The 19,864-nt window shown below is 33.3% G+C and overlaps 1 protein-coding gene across 1 annotated transcript in view; it reads left to right on the forward strand.

Moving 5' to 3' along the window:
* Positions 1 to 455: 455 nt before the first annotated feature.
* LOC110113096 (ATP-dependent Clp protease proteolytic subunit-related protein 4, chloroplastic) overlaps positions 456 to 19,864 on the forward strand; it is a 34,127-nt gene continuing 14,718 nt past the window's right edge. The window contains exons 1-3 of the mRNA XM_020845524.2: positions 456 to 797; positions 12,259 to 12,462; positions 14,908 to 14,963. Of these exons, the coding sequence (XP_020701183.1) occupies positions 528 to 797; positions 12,259 to 12,462; positions 14,908 to 14,963 (530 nt within the window). The 5' untranslated portion in view covers positions 456 to 527. The remainder of the gene's footprint in view (positions 798 to 12,258; positions 12,463 to 14,907; positions 14,964 to 19,864) is intronic.

Consider the following 19,864-nt stretch of genomic DNA (forward strand, 5'->3'; position numbering starts at 1 on the left):
TGTGAGTATTTGCTGAATAATTTGTAAGTATTCATTGAGTATTTTATGAGTATTTGGTGATTTAGTACGTATTTATCAAATGTTTATTGAGTATTTATAAATACTCAACAAATATTCAATAAATACGCAGTAATTTGAATAGTTCTTCCCGTCTGGACTCCGCACAGAATAATTTCTACTTGATGAGAGGATGTTTGTTAAAACGAACTTTGAATAAAAATTTGAAAAAAATGGGCATATTTTCAACTTTTATTATTATGAGGCATATCAAAAGTTAAATTTCTTTCTTGTTTTGAACTAATTTTTAGAAAATAAAATTTAAAAAGAACAAGAAAGTTAATACGAAAGCGACCCAAAAATAAAAAAAAAACTGAAAATGGTGAAGAAACGAAGACCAACCGAGGTCCATCGAAAGACCCCTTGCTTAATCCGGCCCGGTCCGAGTATCCGTTTTGAGCCGTAAATTTCACGGTAATTCCAATTCCATTCGCTTCCCTTATGCTCTATTGCTCTCGCCATCTGCAAAAATGGAAGTGGCCTTCTCTTCCCCACGCTTATCACCGGAGCTGCGCGTCTTCTCCTGCAACTCAAATATATCTCAAAGCGGAAGAAATGGACTCTCTCAGCTTGCAAGTGCCTTCCCATGCTCTTCTTTATGTGCTTCTTTGGGGAGCGGCTTCACTGCCCCTTTCGTCGGAGGGAGCGTTTCTGTCGATTTCGCCGGTCACAAGATCCGCGTCCCTTCACTCAGGCCATCTCCTGCCGGACGAGGCGGCAAGAGGGGTGTCGTTACCATGGTACCTTCGGCATTATTTTATTTACCGCTTTCCCTTCCTTCTAATTAGAATGGTTTGACGAACCGCAGTGCTTAGTTGAATTAGTTCCTTTTTTTAATTAATTTAAATGCGATGACTTTGAAGATTTATGAATTAGATGTCCGGTGCTTGATTGCGTTTGGGCAATACCGGTTGGATCTTCTGTGGCATCTTTTGATATTTTAGGAAGGGGTATTTGCTTTAATTGGGATCTCATGGGATTATGCAAGGATGTAAATTTTCAGCATGCTTTGTCAATTTGTTGTTATTTGAAAGTGTGGTATTTGTCACATTTTAAAATGGCAGAGCTACTGTGTTAATACATATTGCGAGTGGTTTAAGCAATTGAATTATCAGTTTCATCTAACTTTAAATGTATAAAATTATATGAGGTAAGAGTTATGTGGAATTTGAATGACCGAGGAATCTTTTAGATGCTAGATAGCTTAGAATTAGTAGAAATTATATATATATATATATTGTCTAATTTTGATGAATGTGAAATTAATAATTTTCAATCAGTATTGTTAGAAGATCAAATGATATCTAAGTATTGTAAGTTTGGTGATCTTTTATCTATTATGCAATATAATGAGGGTCTTGGTGAGGATATAACTTTTTGAGTTAGACCTAGGCAGTTATCATAGAGAAATGCATTAGGATTATTGCACTATAAGATAATAACATGGGGACTTAGACGTAGATTTCAAAATTGTAGCCAAATCATAGTCAGACTAGTGATGCTATTTGGGTTTTTGTGTTGGGAAATAAAGGGCCATTTATAGCATATTTGAGTGTCAAAGAAATTAAAATATTGAGATGATTATGAAATAAAACTATAAAAGATAATGAGGAATGCTTATATTAACAGATAATGTATGTGACACTTTAAAGATTAGGTAATATATACTTAGACAATTTGGATATATAAAATAGATGATAGAATATATTCTACTAAGATAAACATATCAAATTCATGTTCAAGGATTCAGAAGAGAAAGTGTAAGCCATAGTTTAAATAATTCATTGTTGCACATAAATTTTTTCTACGAAATAGATTAACATCTTATAAAGCCCTAATGACGAAACATGAACTAATCCAAAAAGGGGATTCATAAAGATGACACCAAAAAGTTGTATGAGGCTATTGATTGATTATTATGTGCTATGTTAAGGTTCTTGGTGTGAAGTGCATTACAATTCGCTATAGTTGTGATAGTGTCCAAATATAGGAGAGTAAGATAAATGCTACTTATATCCACCTTGTTTATGTAGAAGGGAGATAGAAGTAACTATTTAGATGTGTGGGCACATGGTTATTCATTGGAATTGAAATTATTTGTTGCTTTCCCTTTTCATGAGCCTTATGTAATTATTTGGACTTGGCATCATAAATCTTCATTTTTTATTCATTTATATGGAGTTTGAGGTGTTCAAATCTATTCTTAGTAAATCGTTGTGAATAATTTATATTCATGCAACTTTAGGTCTACCATTTTTTTCCTAATACTTTAGTATTAATTTTAGTTATTCATCTAACAGATGCCTTTTTTAATATTTTTTTAAAAATCAATATTAAACTCTTGCCTTTAAAAAATGTACGTCTTTCAATTGTTTTCCTGTTTCAATGAGACTAAATTCCATGGTCCATCATTTAGACATTTGACATTATTACTTCTTGTGGTCACTTATAGTATTGGATAATTTGGAGGTTTATGTTGTTACGGAGGGATAAGAAATGGGTTGGTACGTTCATGAGATTGGCAAAATGCCGATAAAAGATTGGAATCTTAGCCAACAAAACAAAGAGAAGTAGAACGAAATGATTTGAACTTTTGAAGTAGCTTGGATCTTGTTGATGATAATCATTATTTAACTTTGTATGCAGTTGAAGTCTAAAGAAAATAACCTATTTTTTGCTTAATTTTCTTCCTCTTTGATAAGCATGATTATGCATTATACATGTATAGCAATGTAAGGGGGCTCCCATGTATGTTATATGTGAAACACATGCATAATTTTAATCATCTATGACTCTCATAGTCTCATTCACTAGGACATCTGCCCCTCTTTTCTTTCTCATCTTCTGCCACATTATTGTTCTATGGAATCTCTATTACTTATTAATTCGTGGATTATTATAATTATTCTGTAATATTTGTTTTACTTATTCATCAATTTTTGGACTATTATGATGATTATGTAATTATTATCCATTGATTTTATATGTTCCCTATTAGAAGCACTCCTAGGATTGTATACAAATGTTGGAATGGAATGCTAAACCAGTTTTCTCCAATTCTTGTCCTTAGTATCAGAGTTCTAGGCTTTTCTCTTCATCATTTTCCATTACAATAGGCTTCACCCTATATTACCACAATCTTACGGCCTTCATTTCTATACTCTCTTCTTTTCTTTTATTTTTCTATAATTGCAATCTATGATGTACACACACAAACACGAAATGACTTGGACACAAGACACAGGACACGAGACACGTCAATTATTAAAAATCTAGGACACCGATACATGTTGGATATGATATTATAATTTTTATATCTTAAAAATAGTGTATATAAATTGAATAAACATAATATTAAGAATAATTGAAAAATATTAAGTCATTTAATTAGGAATTGTGCTTAAAATAATTATATTAGGATTTATTGTGTTGGGCATCAAGAGGGGAGATGTCAGTCGTCAAAGTAAGGATGGTATTGTTTGTTGCTATTGAGATGATGTTGGACAAACATGAGATGTTGAGAATTCATAGAGGGCATGATTATGGGTGTAGTAATTGCTGGCATTGAGGGTCAATGTCAAGATAGTCTCATACTTCGATGTTGAGATGATTTTGAAACATTGATATTGTGATGACGTTGGACGTCGATGTTGAGATGACATTGGGTGTTGTTGTGAAACCCTAGTCATGACCTGCTATAGAGAAATGCGAAAACAAATGATTGATAAATGAGATATTGAGTGCTAGCGAATGATTTAGGGCTATGAAGATGAAACAAGAAATTAAGTTTTTACCTTTTTAATAAATATAATTTTTAAATACAAGAAATTTTACTTAAAAAATTATAAAATATTTAAGGCATGTTTGTCCAATTTATTTTTTATATTTTTTAGATGGGCATGCTTTCATAGTGTTCGACACATGTTTGAGAAGTGTTGAATGCTATGTTGCACCAATACTCATATTTATGAGCATAGTTTAAAATTGTGCAATAAGAGGTGCGCCTCGAGGCGCACCTCTACGCAATTGTGCCCCAAAGAGCCTCATTGCTTAAGCTTTTTTGGGTCCATCTGAGGCGTACGCCTCTGTGCTTGTGAGGTGCGCCTCGAAGGCTGAATTGCGCAATTCTGAGTGAGGCGCACGCCTCCCATATAGCCGGGTCCCACACACTTAAGTTCTTAATGAAATAACCCTTCTTCCCCTTTCTTCTTTCCGCCTTCCCAAACAAAACGGTCTAGCTTCGCAAAACCGCAAGTCTGCACTCTAGCTTCGCTTGGCCTCCCCTCCCTCCGCCTCTCCCGCCAGCGCTGCCTCACGCTGGTGAGCTTCTAGTGTCCGGCCGCCCTCTACGATAACTCCACTACCGATTTTAGGTATTTTTTTTTAATTCAATGTAAGATTTTTCAAGTTATAGAAAATTTATGGTTTTTTATTTTTTGAGATTTTTTGTTTTTTTTTTCGCATTTGTACATTAGGAAACATGGTTAGAGGCAAGAAAAAAATAAATACGTCATTGCAGTGGGACCCTTCTTGAAAATATAGTGTGCAGGTTGATGTAGGAGGCGACAAGAAGACATGTGTATTTAAAATGCAATTTTTGTGATAAGGTGGTGAAGGGAGGAGTTACACGCATGAAGGAACACTTATCCGACTCACATAAAAATGTAGCACCTTATGTGATTATCATTTTTCTTCTTGAAAATAATTGAATGACGGATCCAATTTGGTGATTCCACCATTGATTTACAAAGTTTTGCAGTTAGAGTTTTGGGCCTCATTTGTTATTCCTCTAGGTGTGAGTGAAACTAGAGCACAAATAGTCAAGTGCAAACGAAGAGAAGAAATCGACTTTCAACACTCAGAATGACCTCCCTTGTGTATATTATGCACAACAAGAGGTTGAGAGATAGGAGGTTGAGGAACAAGGGATTGAAGGATGATGAGGACCCTTTGGTGTGTGATGATGTGACGTCTGATAATGAGTGGTTCATAGATCATGAGAAAGATTTGCCATTATCTGACCTACAGCTAGAGGATCTAAGTGTGGATGTTTTGAGGGGCGAAGCAGTTCAAGTGGGTACATCAACTAGTACCACACTACACACATCTACTAGTTCTGTAACACAACAAGTAAATAAAGATATCTCACAATTTCTTATGTGCTATTATATTATATATATGCAATTAACATGACAATAATTATTCTTATTGAACAGGACAAAAAAAAGTGGGTAACATTGAAGATGATGAAGATTTGACATTCATAGATAAAATTGGAGAATAAGATTCCCTTGAAGACCCATTTAGTGATGGGACATGATTCGATTTATATGTTCATTCTTATTTGTACTTTGGGAGTTTTAATAGACTTATATTTTTTATTTTATCCTTTGAATTATGATATGAGATGCATATGTTGCATTTATTTTATTGTTTTCCACTAATTTCACCTCTCATTTAGATGTTTTTATTATATGATAGACTTGTACTGTTATTTACCTACTAGAATACTTTAATTCTCATTTATACAATTATTTATCCGTGAGGCTTACGCCTTACATCACCTCGAAACTTATGCCTCGCCTAACGAACGAAAAATGCCTCAAGGCTTATTTACGCAATTTTAAATCTTGTTTACGAGGCATGCTGTATCGGACACACGTTAGATACAGATACGCCTCCGATATGGCACGGACACGTGTCGAACACGGCTTTGCCATGTCCAATTAAAATAAGATTAAAATTTGACAGGACATGTGTATCGGATACGCCTGCCCTATTAAAAACCAATAAAAAATGAGCCACTCGATTTGCCCTATTCATTTTCGCGACCCCGCTCGATTTGCTTATTCATTTCCGCGGCTTCAGCATTATCGCGACCGAACAGCTAGGGTTTTTGAGCGGCATTCATCTTCTTCGTTTTCGTTGAAGGAGCAGTTCGACGATGCGAGCATTGAAGCCGAAGCGAGCATGACGACTGTACGCGAGCGTTGAAGCCTACGTAAGCAAGCCGAGGCATGCAAGGAAGCCTACTGGATGACGACGCGAGCATTGAAGGTTGAAGCCGACGGGATACATCTTTGTCGACGGTGCGGCTTGACGACGTGAGCTTTGAAGCTGAATGGATGCATCTTCGTCGACCGAGCAACTGGACAGCGCGAGCAGTTAAGGCAACACGAGCAGGGCGATGCGAACAGCGAAGCCTCCTAGAAGGTTGTTTGCAAATTTTTATTTTTTCCAAATTATGTCATGTTGTCTTCTATTAGGATTACTTTGAAAACTAATGTGGCATTGATTTTGATATATGAACCAATTTCTAGAAAACCTAATTGCTTTTCTAGTTTTTTTCAATAATAGTGAATTTATGATAAATGATTTGTTGAGCATAAAGAAATATATATATGCCAAAGGCATTTTGAAGTTATTAAAATTATGTATATTGGAGTATTAAGTAGTGTTAGAACTTAGAAATAGTTTTGGAGAGATCAAGAGTTTCTAATTACGGTAGAATTACATCATGGATTAACATTTAGTCTATCTCAAAGGCATTGGTTATAAAAATGATTATAAACTACATTAAAGTTGGTTGCCTTGTGGTAGTTTTATTATATATGATAATTCTAATAGGTGAGACAACTATTGAAATAAGTGAAAAAATAGAATAACATAGAATATTCTATAAGATAAAGGACTTCAAATTAGTAGAACAAAGATTGCGTATGTTATGTTATTTTAGTTGGTATTGTATTTTAAGATATATCTAGAATCTAGATGCAAGTTGTTTGTGTTACTTTAATTTGGTACAATATTTTTTTGTCTTTTAACGGAACTTGAGTGCTACACAATGTTATTAGAATAGAAATTTTTAAATCATGTTCAAGTTGGGATGTTATATTAGGACTAATGTTGAAATTCCTACGTATGTTCCCATCACTCATTTTATTTTCACATGCATCTTAAAATTAATATGAGATTAAATTCAATTTTTTTTTGTGTCGATTCATCAATTTTTTCGTAGGATAATGAGTTCTAATGGTGGAGTAATTGGGTCTGCTGATGGTCCATCAGAGACCAATTTTGAAGATAACAAATCTCTGTGGGGTTATGTGACAAAAATAGGAAAAATGTCAGAAGGGGGTGGCAATATTGCATTCAAATGCAATTACTGTAATGTCACATATAAATAATCATATTATAGAGTGAAAGCCCATTTGTTGAATATTAGTGGTCATGAAATTAAAGTATGCTTGAAGATAAGCTTATCATAAGTGGCTGAATTAAAAAGAAAAATTAGTGAAGCTAAGCAGAGGAGTAGAAAAGAGCTTCCAAAAGATATTCTTCTACCAAGCACCCATGCTTTATATCCTTCATCTTCTTCAATTCAAAGTGATGATAATACTGTGAACAGAGGGCTTTTCGGGATGGAGAGATATGAACCTAAAAAAAGAAAACATGTTGTCGATAGTGCTTTGGAGAGAACATTTAATTTACAAATGAGAAAACAATTAGATGGGAAAATAGCTAGAATGTTTTGCTCAACTGGAGTTCCTTTTAATTTAGCAAGGAATTCACATTACAAGAATGTCTTTACTTTCGTATGCAATATGAATCTTGCAGGATACGCCACACCAGGATATAATGCCATTAGAACCAAGTTATTACAAAGAGAGATGGATAACATTGAGAAGTTGCTCGAGCCTACCAAAGGAGTTTGGAAGGAAAAATGAGTTACTTTGGTTTGTGATGGGTGGACAGATCTACAAAAAAGACCATTTATCAACTTCATGGCAGTAACAGAAAGCTATCCTATGCTTATAAAAGTTGTTAATTGTGAAGGACAGTACAAGGATATGTTCTTCATTTTTAATTTAATCAAAGAAGTCTTCATGATGGTGGGGCCTTCAAACATCATCCGGGTCATTATTGATAATGCACATGTTTGTAGAGCTGCAGATCAACTTGTGGAGCAAGATTATCCTCATATTTTCTGGACACCATGTATTATGCATACACTTAATCTTGCCTTGTAGAATATTTCTGCAGCTAAGAATACCGAGGCAAACTAAATCACTTACAATGAATGTCATTGGATTACATTTATTACTGGAGATGCAGTTATAATCAGAAATTTTATTATGAATTACTCTATGAGACTCTATATATTCAATGATTTTTCTAATTTGAAGATGCTTGTAGTTACAAAAACTCGATTTGCCTCAGTTATAGTGATGTTGAGAAGATTCAAAAAAATTAAAAATGCTCTTCAAGCTATGGTGATCAGTGACAAATGGTCCTGTTATAGGGAAGATGATGTTGAAAATGCTAGGTATGTAAAAGAAAATCTTTTAGATGATTTATAGTAGGATGAGATTGAATACATCTTAAATTTCACTGATCCAATTTATGAGATGTTGATAGTTGCTGATACAGATAAGTCTTATTTACATCTCATTTATGAGATGTGAGATTCAATGCTAGCCAAGGTCAAAGAAATTATATATAGACATGAGAGGAAGGCATTTCATGAAGACTCAAGTTTTTTGGATGTTATTTATGCTATTCTACAAGATAGGTGAAGCAAAAGTAATACACATTTACATTGCTTGGCTCACTCACTAAATTCCAGATAAATTTCAACATTTTTTCATTATTAATTCACAATTTTTTGTTTAGTAATTATCTAAAACTATTTCCTTTTAATGTTATTTGAATATATTCAAGTAAATAATGGCTTCAGGAGGATCCTCAATCAGTTTCTCCACATAAAGATTTAAAACTTTCAAATATGAGGAAGACATGTTTGAAGCGTTATTTTCCAAATGAGGAGAGAAGAAGTGCAATATTGAGCTTGCAAAAGTTTTTGATTATTTAGAGGATTTTGGTGACCAAGAGTCATTGCATGATAGGTGGAGAATTGATCCGAAAATGTGGTGGTTGATATATGGAGCTTCAAAGCATCTACTTCAAACAATCACCTAAAATTGCTTGGCCAAGTTTCATCTTCATCTTGTTGTGAAAGAAATTAGAGCACATACTCTTTCATCCATTCAATGAAGCGAAATAAAATTACTCCACAACGGGCTGAAAATTTAGTTTTTGTGCATATAAACCTTCGGCTTCCATCAAAGAAAACTCCAACTTATACGGGAGGAGATAATATGATGTGGGGTGTTGTTGGAGATGGATTTGAATCTCTTGAGGATATGAGAATATTAGAAACTGTAAATCTTTCAGTTGACGAGCCTGAATTGGAAGCTATGATATTCATTGAAGATGATATAGAAGTTCAAAGACAAACCACTGAAGAAGCTAGTCCTATCATTCCTTCTATTGAATAGTTGAAACTTCATGTGCTAGACAATTTATGTTTTTGTTTTTGTACTAAATATTTAATGCTTATTTTTTTTATATTATAAGCTACAAGGCTACCAATGATGTTGCTTTCATTTTTTATCATTTCAAATATTATGCTTTGAATGCTTTCTTAATTTTTATGTGTGATTTATAAATTATAATGCCGTGTCCACGCCGTAACCGTATCCTGTATTTTTCAGAATTGGCGTGTCCCGTATCCGTAACGTGTCGTATATGTATCAGTGCAACATAGGTTGAATGCGTGACATGTTTGATACGTGTTGGATGCTGCATATGTTTTTGAGGAAAAGTGTCGGTGCATCGTAGATTGCAACCTTCATCAATATATTGTTGCAATCGTAATCATTGTATTGCCACAAATTGGTCCCATTATTGTTGCATTTATCTCTGATTGTCATATTTCTTTCTTTTTTCCAAAACCATAATTTAACTCTTCATGGAAAAAAATACAATGCCTACATGTTTTTTGTCTGAAGTTATCTTGAAATTGAGGATGCAATCTAAATCTAATGGGAGAGTTGCAAAATATTCATTTAATATATCGATTTAATGGAATAAAAAAAACCTAAAGTGGGCACGAATTGTTCATAGGTTCTTGAAGGTAAGAAAAAAATTGAGCCATTTACAAGGGGAAAAAGACAACAAGGTTTGCTAAACTAATGGCCAAAGGTTATACTTAAATGTATGAGATTGATTTTCTTAAAATTTTTTCTCCAATTACTAAAATTAATATTGTTAGAGTTCTCTTATTTTAAAAAGCTAACAGGGACTAGAAGATACAATAATATGATGTGAAGAATGCTTCTAGCATGATTATCTGGAGGAAGGAAGTATATATAGAGGTCCCACTCATATTTAGTTCGAATACATAACGAAATGTATGTAAGCTAAAAAAATTTTGTAAGGGCTGAAACAATTTCCATTGGCAAAGTTCGGAAGATTCATTAATATAATGCTCAACATAGGATACAAATTAAGCCAATGAAACTATACATTATTTGTGAAATACGTGGCTTTAAAGGTCTTTGCATTAGAGACATTAGTGTGATTGGCAGTGACTTGGAATGAATGAAGAATTTAAATAAAGATTATGCCAAGAATTTGAAGCCAAATAATTAGGCAAGCTAAAGTTTTCCATAGCATTGTAGTTTCACTTTTGTTATGAAATTTTCATATTACAATGAAAAATATATAACAAACTTATTAAAAGAGATGACTTAATTAGGATGCAAAATTATTGATAGCCCCATGAAATTCAATCATAAATTTGGAGATTTTCCATAAGACTCAATAGTAGAGAAAAAATCTCCTATCACAAGCTGGCGGCTTATTTTATTGGTGTGGTGAGTCAATTCATACATAATCTTAAATAATCACATGTTAAGGCAACATATACAATATATAATATTTGTAAGAACCCGGACAAAGGTTTAGAAAGAGGGATGAGTTCACTCTTGAAGCATAGATAGATGCAAATTATTCAGGTTTTATGATTGATAGGAGGTCAACTTTAGAATATTGCATATATTAAGAAGCAACCTCTTGATGTTAGAATAGTAATGCAAAATGTGATAGCAAGATCTTGCACATAAGCTATATTTAGTTCTATGACATTGAGAATCTACAAATTGCTATGATTAAAATTTATCTTGGAAGATTTAAAAATTTAATAAAAAGATCACATGAGGCTCTATTGTGATAACAATTTAGCTATCAATGTTGCACATAATTTTGTGCAACATGATCAGACAAGACACATTGAAGTTGATAGGCACTTTATAAATGAGAAGCTTGATTATAATCTAATTTATACTCTGTTTTAATCACTAGTGAATAATTTATTGACATTCTCATCAAATGAGGGCTAGTCTTTTAGAAATTATCAAACAATATTGAAATGTATGGCATCCATATATTCACTTAAGGGGGAGTGTGAAACGTCTACATTATTTCCGCTAGTTGGAATTCACACTCAGACCCTTGTACCTTTCTCTTCTATTGTCATCTCATTGATCTGTGGGATCTTTACTGCTTCCTCATCAATCAATAAAATATTGTAATTATTCTACCCCTCATCAACCATGAACTGTTTTAATCATACAGTAAACATTATTCCTTGATTTTATATCTTTCTTATTAGAAGTCCTCCTAGGGTTGTATAAATACTACGTAAATATTGAAATGGAATACTCTTCATTTCTTTTCATTGTCTTACATGTCTAATTGTCCCTTCAGAGTTATGGAGATATTAGATGAATTACATCTTAAGCTCATCTCCTACAATCTTATTTGACACTAAAAAATTTAAAATAGCTGACTAGGCCATCATGTCTAAAAATATGATACGAGGCAGAATATTCAGTGAGGTTGAATATTCAGCTTCTACTTATCTAGCATAAACATCTAATTACATTTATAGTATTAATATAGATTTGAATTCATTATCCTCCAGTTTAAGTTCTTGTGCATGCTATGTTTACTTGCTGTAACCAATTGTAGCATTTTCTATGGATTAAGGTTATGAAGTATGCTTCTTTCTTAGGTTACTGTTTCCCTTTCCTAACCAATTCATTAGGATAAAAGTCCCTTGCTTCCCAAGAAATTTAGATGGGTGTACTATGCATTAAATTGTGCTTCAGACTCTAAGGGTGTAATAGAGCAAGGTGTAATTTATGCTTGTAGAATTTAAAAGGACCTTTATAATATTTAGGAATCTTGATACTTGTTACCTGTAGAAAATGAATGGTTGTTCCTGCTTTTGTGAGATCCATTTCAGAGGGCTTGTCCTGATTTTATTATTAGTTCATGTTTTATGTTTTATTGCAGGTCATTCCATTCCTAAGAGGAAGTGCATGGGAGCAACCGCCTCCTGATCTAGCTTCGTATTTGTACAAAAATCGAATTGTATATTTGGGTATGTCCTTGGTGCCTTCGGTGACGGAGCTAATTCTAGCCGAGTTTCTTTACCTTCAATATGAAGATGAGCAAAAGCCTATTTACCTATACATTAACTCCACAGGCACAACGAAGGTCAGTGATTCTTCACATATTCATGATTTTAGGAAATCAATTTCTGTATGGCAACTGATCAATCAAAATAGATAAAGTTAAAGATTATTATTGTTTTTATTATGAATTGATCCAGTTTTAAATTATTTTGTTTTGCTAGACACTACACCATGTGTAAATACTTATAAATAAGCATTGTAGGTTGATGTGATGATTACCCCCTTGTAAACTCAAGGAGTAAAGCAATAGAATTCCTGTAGCTCCTACTTCCCTCTCCTCCCTCTCTCTCTCTCTCTTCCAAGAAGTTCAAGAAGCTTCTCTTCCTCAAGTAAGATTCCTAACAAGTGCTATTAGAGCCTCGTTGAGGCGATCTCGAGGAATGAGGAAAATGCTCTTGTAATCAAGAAGAGAAGGTGTTCAACTGTGGGTGATATGCTTCAGAACAAGTCTTGCATACAGAAGCAGAGGCGAAGCCTGGGCACACTGGCTTGAGGCGGAAGGGAGAGGAGGCTCGCACAATAGGCGCTGGGTATGCTAGGCATGGAAGTTGAGCCATGGTTTCGCAACAGGCGGGCGTAGAGCAGCCTTTGCTGCGATCGACATGCGTGGGTGAATGCGAATGGGTGGTCGTGCACAGGGCCTCGGTCACGCGTGAGCGCGTGCCCAGGCCGTGGTTCATGTGGGTGTCGCGCTGGGTGCGAGAGCCTGGATGCGAAGTGAAGTCTGTGCTGATATTGAAGGAAATCCAAATAAGAATAGAGTTGACAGAAGACAAGGCTACTGAAAGTCTTTCTATTAGAGGAAGGATAGAATATAAAACCAATAAAAGCAGAAAAGAATACATGAATCACTTTAGATCAAAATCAAGAACTGCTAGGAAATTCTTCCACTGTCATAAAGAAGATCATTTCAGGCGTGATTGTTCGGATAGAATGAATGGGCAGACTAAGAAACCCAATGAAGAGGCAAGAGCAAATGTAGCAGCAAACTCTAGGGAGTATGAATCATCAGAGTTTTTGGTAGCTTCAACGAACAACTCGAACAGAGATTGGATCATAGACTCTAATTGTTCATTTCATATGACACCAAACAGAGATTGGTTTGAATAAATTGAAATGAGTGATGGAGGCAAAGTTATGTTAGGTGACGACAAATCTTGCAGAATCTTGGGACAAAGATCGGTTTAGATCTTTGAGATGGAGTCTTCGGGTCCGAACAGGAGAAAATCAGCAAGCAGATCAAATTTGGTGTGTCAGAGCAGTGGAGATAAAAACAAGATCAAGAACCTCGTAGAGACAAGAAGGCATTGGACTCGGGATTGGACTGGTGGCTCATGTAAAGTCATAGGTTGGAGCGCGCATGGGTGTCCAGGGAAGACTGGTGAGTTGGAGTGTGCTCGATTTCTAAATATATAAGAAAGTGTAGAGGAAAATTTTCTTTCAGCTTAATTCTAAAAATGTGAGCAAAGTTAATAAAATTAATAAAGCATTAAGAAATCATAAGTTGTTTTTGCACATATGATGATCCAAAAGAATCCTCATGTATGCACCTTGACATCACCCGCAACAATACTTTCCGGAAGTTTACTTATCCTGACAAAGGAACAAAAAACCTACGCCCTTGACAAACGAAAATTGAAAAAAGATAATAATGAGATTAAAGCTCCACTACATAGGAACAAAAAAAAATATAAGCCTTTGCTAACAACAATTTAAAAAGGGAACAATAAGATTTAAAGCCTAAATTAACAATGAACAAATGCTAGGACGAAGTGATTTTATCCCCTAAAAAATAACACACTCGTGGTTTTACCTTTGCATTGATCACCTATTTCGACTTTCGATCCGATGGCAACAAGAAGTTTCCTGAATGACTTTTTTGAAACTCTACTTCATGCATAGTTGAAGCAGTCAAAGGAAGTAGAGAAGCTTCTTTAATGGCTATTTCGAAACTCAACTTCATGCGTAGCCAAAGAAGTCAAGGGAGGCTGAGAGGTTCATTACAGTCTCTTTCGAAATTCTACTTCATGCATAGTCGAAGTAACAATGCCATAGGAAAAGCAAACCGTAGACGGGTCTAGGGCTATACGACGAGGGAATGCAGGCGAAGTTGAATTGTAATTTAGTTATGGATAAGTTTTTATATTAAAAAAAAAAACTAAAATTGGCGAGGCAAGGCACACCTCAACAAAATTGAGGCATATGTCTGTCATTTTAAACTCGAGGCATTTTTGTTTGAAATTGCGTTGAGGAGCGCCTCATATTGCATAATTTAAAACAATGATATATATATATATATATATAAATATATGGAGATGGTGAGCTTAGTTTATGCATGTTACCTGCATTCAAGTTTATTGTTTGTGCTTGCTTATTTTAAATTTATTGCCTTTTTTGGATATTTTAATCTTGTTCCACTAATGCTTTATACTTTTTTGATGTCGTATTGTTTTTTACATTTTTTCAGGGTGGTGAAAAATTGGGATATGAGACGGAGGCTTTCGCAATTTATGATGTTATGAGGTTATTTTATCATAAAAATTGTTATTGATTACTTAGTGTTTTTTTTTAGTTATCTTTTCTTTTCTTTTAGTTGAAAGAAATGTGGCTTATGAAAAGTATAATGATGCATGGTGTCATAAGGTTTAATGTTTGCTAATATGCATATGTATTTAGATGCTCAAAATCATACAATTCCAAGTAGATATATAAATCACAAATTATTAATTTTAACAACTATTAGTTACTTTTAATTAAATTAAAAATATTAATAAATTCACATTAATGATAATTTAATAGCACTTTCTTAGAAATAATGTATAGAAATGTGGAAACATGAAAACTATACAACTAGTAAAAATCATGCCATCATAGTAATGCTAAAATATGATGACAAGAATGGGAGAGCATTGGTTTATTGTTTCATTTTAAATATTTGTGCATTATTTATACAATTCTAAAAGAGCTTCTACTAGCCAATATACAAAATAAAAAAATAATAGTTATTAGAATAATTGTGATAATCCATTGATTGATGAGGTATAGAAATAATAATTATAAAATAATTGCAATAGTCAATGGATGGGATGGCACTAATAATCCCTGGATTACTGAGGTGGCATGGAGTAAGGAAGGTAGAGCCCTTGGGTTTTGTGGAATATTGATGGAGGTGGATTTGGTGTAGATTATTTTTTTTTTACACTCCCTCGCCTAATAATTTATGAAAATTGACCCAATTTTTATTGCCTTATAAGTGGCCCTATTTTCCTCTTTCCTTTAAGAACCTACAATCCAATTACGACTACTTTAGGTAGTTCTTTTCATTCAAACAATATGTTGAATAAATGTTATACAACTCACTCATTGGATTTAAATTGCATATCTCAATTTCAAGAGAACCTGTGACTAAGGATTTGTGTGGATATTGTTATTATTGTTTATGGATTGTGAAATTATGGTTTTGTTCGTGAGAAAAAAAAAAGAAAGAAATGCAGCAATATAGTGATGAACAAAAATGGGACTAATTTATCGATGTAGCAATGTAGTTTGCAAAGATGGGGCCAATTTGTGGCAATGCAATGATGGAAAATGTTTGTGAAATTATAGCGATCAAGGTTGCATTAATGGAAAGTATTTACGATAATGCAATGATAAAGGCTATAGTTATAATACAATAGGGTGACTATAACACCGGCGATGAAAGCTACAATTATAGAAAAGAATAGGGAAAAGGAAGAGGACATGAATAAATGCCACATGATTATCGCATTACAATGATGAAGGTTGCTATAGTGGAAGTATAATGACAAAAGATGGAAAAAAAAATAAAAAAGCTTATGGCTCTGATACTACGGCAGGAATTAGAGATAATTGATAAATTGTTTCATTCTAACATTTGTGCGGTATTTATATAATCATAAGAGTGCTTCTAATAAAAACATAGAATAATAATTACAATAGTCCACAAATTTATTAGGTGGCAGAATAATAGTTATAAAATAATTACAATAGTTCATGAATTAATGAGGTCACTATTAATCTCACAGATCACTATGTGGCATGATGTGACTAAATAAGGTGGAGGATTGCTGGGCTTGTTGAAACATTGATGTAGGCAGAATTGATGGGGGTGGAATTAATGGAGGCAGATATAACGGAGATCGATTTTTTTCATATATCGATTATACCTGAAACCAATAGCAATAATTTAGAGAAGAAAATAAGATGTAGGAATCGAAGTCACCAAATAAGAAGATTCAAACCTCGGGCTTGTGAAAGGAGATAACTTCTGCAAATCTTCGATCTCATTTGATCCGGGAGAAGATATGAAGAAATTATAAATTTATAAGAAATTTATTCAAAAATACTTGATTGGGTTTGTAAATGGGTAATATTATTTTTGCAATCTTAAAGTCCTCAAGGATATACTAATATAAAAAAAAAGTAAAAAATATGACTTAACAGCAAATATCGCAAGACTTAGCTAAGAAGGTTGCATCTTAACTCCTAGCTAAAATCCCACATTAGCAATCGTTCATAAGACATTAACCCCTATTGTATTCTACAAGGACAATGTACATCCACAATTAGTCCATTGCCAAAACAAAAGGGCATAAAACCTTCCTGGCTTTACTTATCTGCAAGACACCATACCACAAAAATCTAGCTGTCTCCAAACCAAGAAGGCACGAAATTTCTAGAGCAATATAAGTGCAAGGATACCAAACCCAATTTACTTCTAACAAAACAAGCCATAAGCCTCCAGAGCAGCCAACAAGAACTTTGTTACAGAACAGTCTTATCTATAAATCTTAATGAGAGGAGCATGAGATATCATGTTCAAGAGCGCGAACCTAATTTTGAATATAAGTTAGTATTTGAGTTTAAAAAAGACTGAGCATGCGTTCACATGAAAACTTGAATATCTGTTAGAAATTGAATCTATTCTTGACTTAGGACCTAAACAAATCATGCTAATGATAGTTGATTAATCAATTGAGCAATTTGATAAAATAACATTTAATGAATTATCTATGAGAATTATGCCCATGATGAATGAGCAAATAATATTGATTTTATGTTTTTATTCATAATTCATAAAAAGGACCTCAAGGAAAGAGTTAAGTTGTGTCAATGTTTCATAGAATTAATTGATGATGAATATATTAAAAAAATCTTAAATTTCAAATTATATATATAGAGAGAATAATTCATTATTGCTAATATTTAAATTTGAACAAGTTTTCTTCAAAAATAATTCATCCATATAAGCATATCATATATCTGATTAGTTGGCTCTTAGTTTCTTCATCATTCTTTCTTCTAGGATAGCTTCTTTAATGATATCCATTATTATGCATATTATTGTTACAGGAATTTGATTAGATCTAATGTTATATAGATAGAAGTTGTTCAAAATGATTTGTGAAGAATGAGTTTAAGAATTACACCTAAAATAATATATATATTCGTCTTATTATCATTATCACTAGGTTTATCCAAACTATTTATGGCAGACATCATGAATCCTCATATATATATATATTATTTTTATTAGTTTATTCATACTAAAAAATGACTATTAATTATGAAAATTATAAGTGTATTGTTGATGTGAATAGAGGCCTATGAAATTTAAAAAAGGTGAAAGAATAATATTAAATCTCAAAAAAAGTTGAAGAAAATTAAAGTAAATAAAGAAAAGCCTTTAATAAGTTAATTGCTGAAAAGATGTGGCGATATAAATCATGAAACACATTAGAATGACTGATTTTAAATTGAAATTTTCAAAAGTTTGTGTGTTAATCCAATCTTTAATGTATCTGATTTGATCTCAGGAACCTGTTATAAATGCCTTGGATTCTTATATCTGTTTGTCTCATTCTTGGGAGTTCAGATCCAACACTTTATATATAGTTTTGTACATCTTGTTTCAAAAGTAATTTTAGATGATAAGGTTGTGTTCACTATCTATGGTGAATACAACTGTGTCCAGTACTTTGGTAGTATAAGCCTTCATATGATTCAAACATTGTATTATAGGAAGCAGAATAGTTATGACCTTTTTTTTTATGAATATTAATGCTTATTTTGACGGAGCTGAATTTTTCAAAAACTGTAAATTAATACTTAACTCCTCTTATACGTGATCATCTTCTATGTCATGATATCACTACATGCTCCTCGCTAGATCATAGTTGTTGCTCTAATGCTCATCTCTTTGATATTTTTGCAATTGTTATTCTGTGTTTATCTTTGTAATGCTTCTATTTTTGCTATTCCCGTACCCACACATAAATCTTACATTGCAGTTCGACTGTGGTAAAAACAACTTGATTAATGCAATTTCTTCTTTCCTCTCAAACTTGTGTGCATTTTAGTTGTGAGTTTTTCGAATGGAATAGAAATGTTGATTACTTACTTCCATGGTATGCTATCTGCTTGTATTTGTTTAAGACTTGAATCTTTATTATTGATTTCTTTTCCTTATACTGTTTCTTCTATGTAATTTGTGATTGGTTTTGCGTGCTTAATTGATTTAAGGTAAATTGTTACAAATTGGATATTTGAATTTAGTGTGACCCTTGATCGAAACATGGATTTTGTGATTTCAAATTTCTCACAAAATTTCTAAAATTGGATAATTATTAAATTAGAATTTGTGCAAATTTTGCATATCTTCTTGAATTCATTAGGAGAAAATCTCATGCTTCTACAAAAGCTAAATTATCTCGCAAAACTTTGGTCCCACCTCATCTAAGCTTAGGCTTGAAGGAATTGCATATCCATTAGAAATTTATTCAAAAGTATTTTATTTAGTTTTTACATGCATCAGGCCTCTTTTATAATTCTAAAATCCCCGTGAATTTAATGAATTAAAATAATTATAAAAAAAATAAAAAGGAAGAGTAGGCTAAACAAATCTTCAGAGTCCTCACTAAAAAAGCTGCATTTGGGTAGCTGCAAAAATCTGCTATTGATCAGATTGAAATTCCGCATTAACAATTATAAGATACGAAATCAAACTTCGTTGGACAACATACCACAATAACCTGTATAAATAACAACAATATCAAGTCTTTATCTTACCATATGGGTTGGAAATAACCTGTCCACCGCCAAAATAAAATGGTACAAAATCTTGCTAGCTTTTGCTTATATGCAGGACATGATACCACCAAAAACCTGCCAACGCCAAATTGAGAAGGCACATAGCTTCTTGACTAGGGCTGCAAACGAACTGAGCCGAGCCGAGTATGTGAGTGTTCATGTTTGTGTTCATTTAATATCAGCTTGTTCAAGTTTGGTTCATGTTTGTTCGAGCTTTTGCGTTTGTGTTCATGTTTGATTCATTTAAATTAAGAAGTGTTCATGTTTGGTTCATGTTCAGTTCATGTTCGTTCGTTTAGTGTTTATCAAGCTAG

This window comes from Dendrobium catenatum, unplaced genomic scaffold (genome assembly GCF_001605985.2).
Source record: "Dendrobium catenatum unplaced genomic scaffold, ASM160598v2 fragScaff_scaffold_1470, whole genome shotgun sequence".
In the NCBI taxonomy this organism is placed as follows: Eukaryota; Viridiplantae; Streptophyta; class Magnoliopsida; order Asparagales; family Orchidaceae; genus Dendrobium; species Dendrobium catenatum.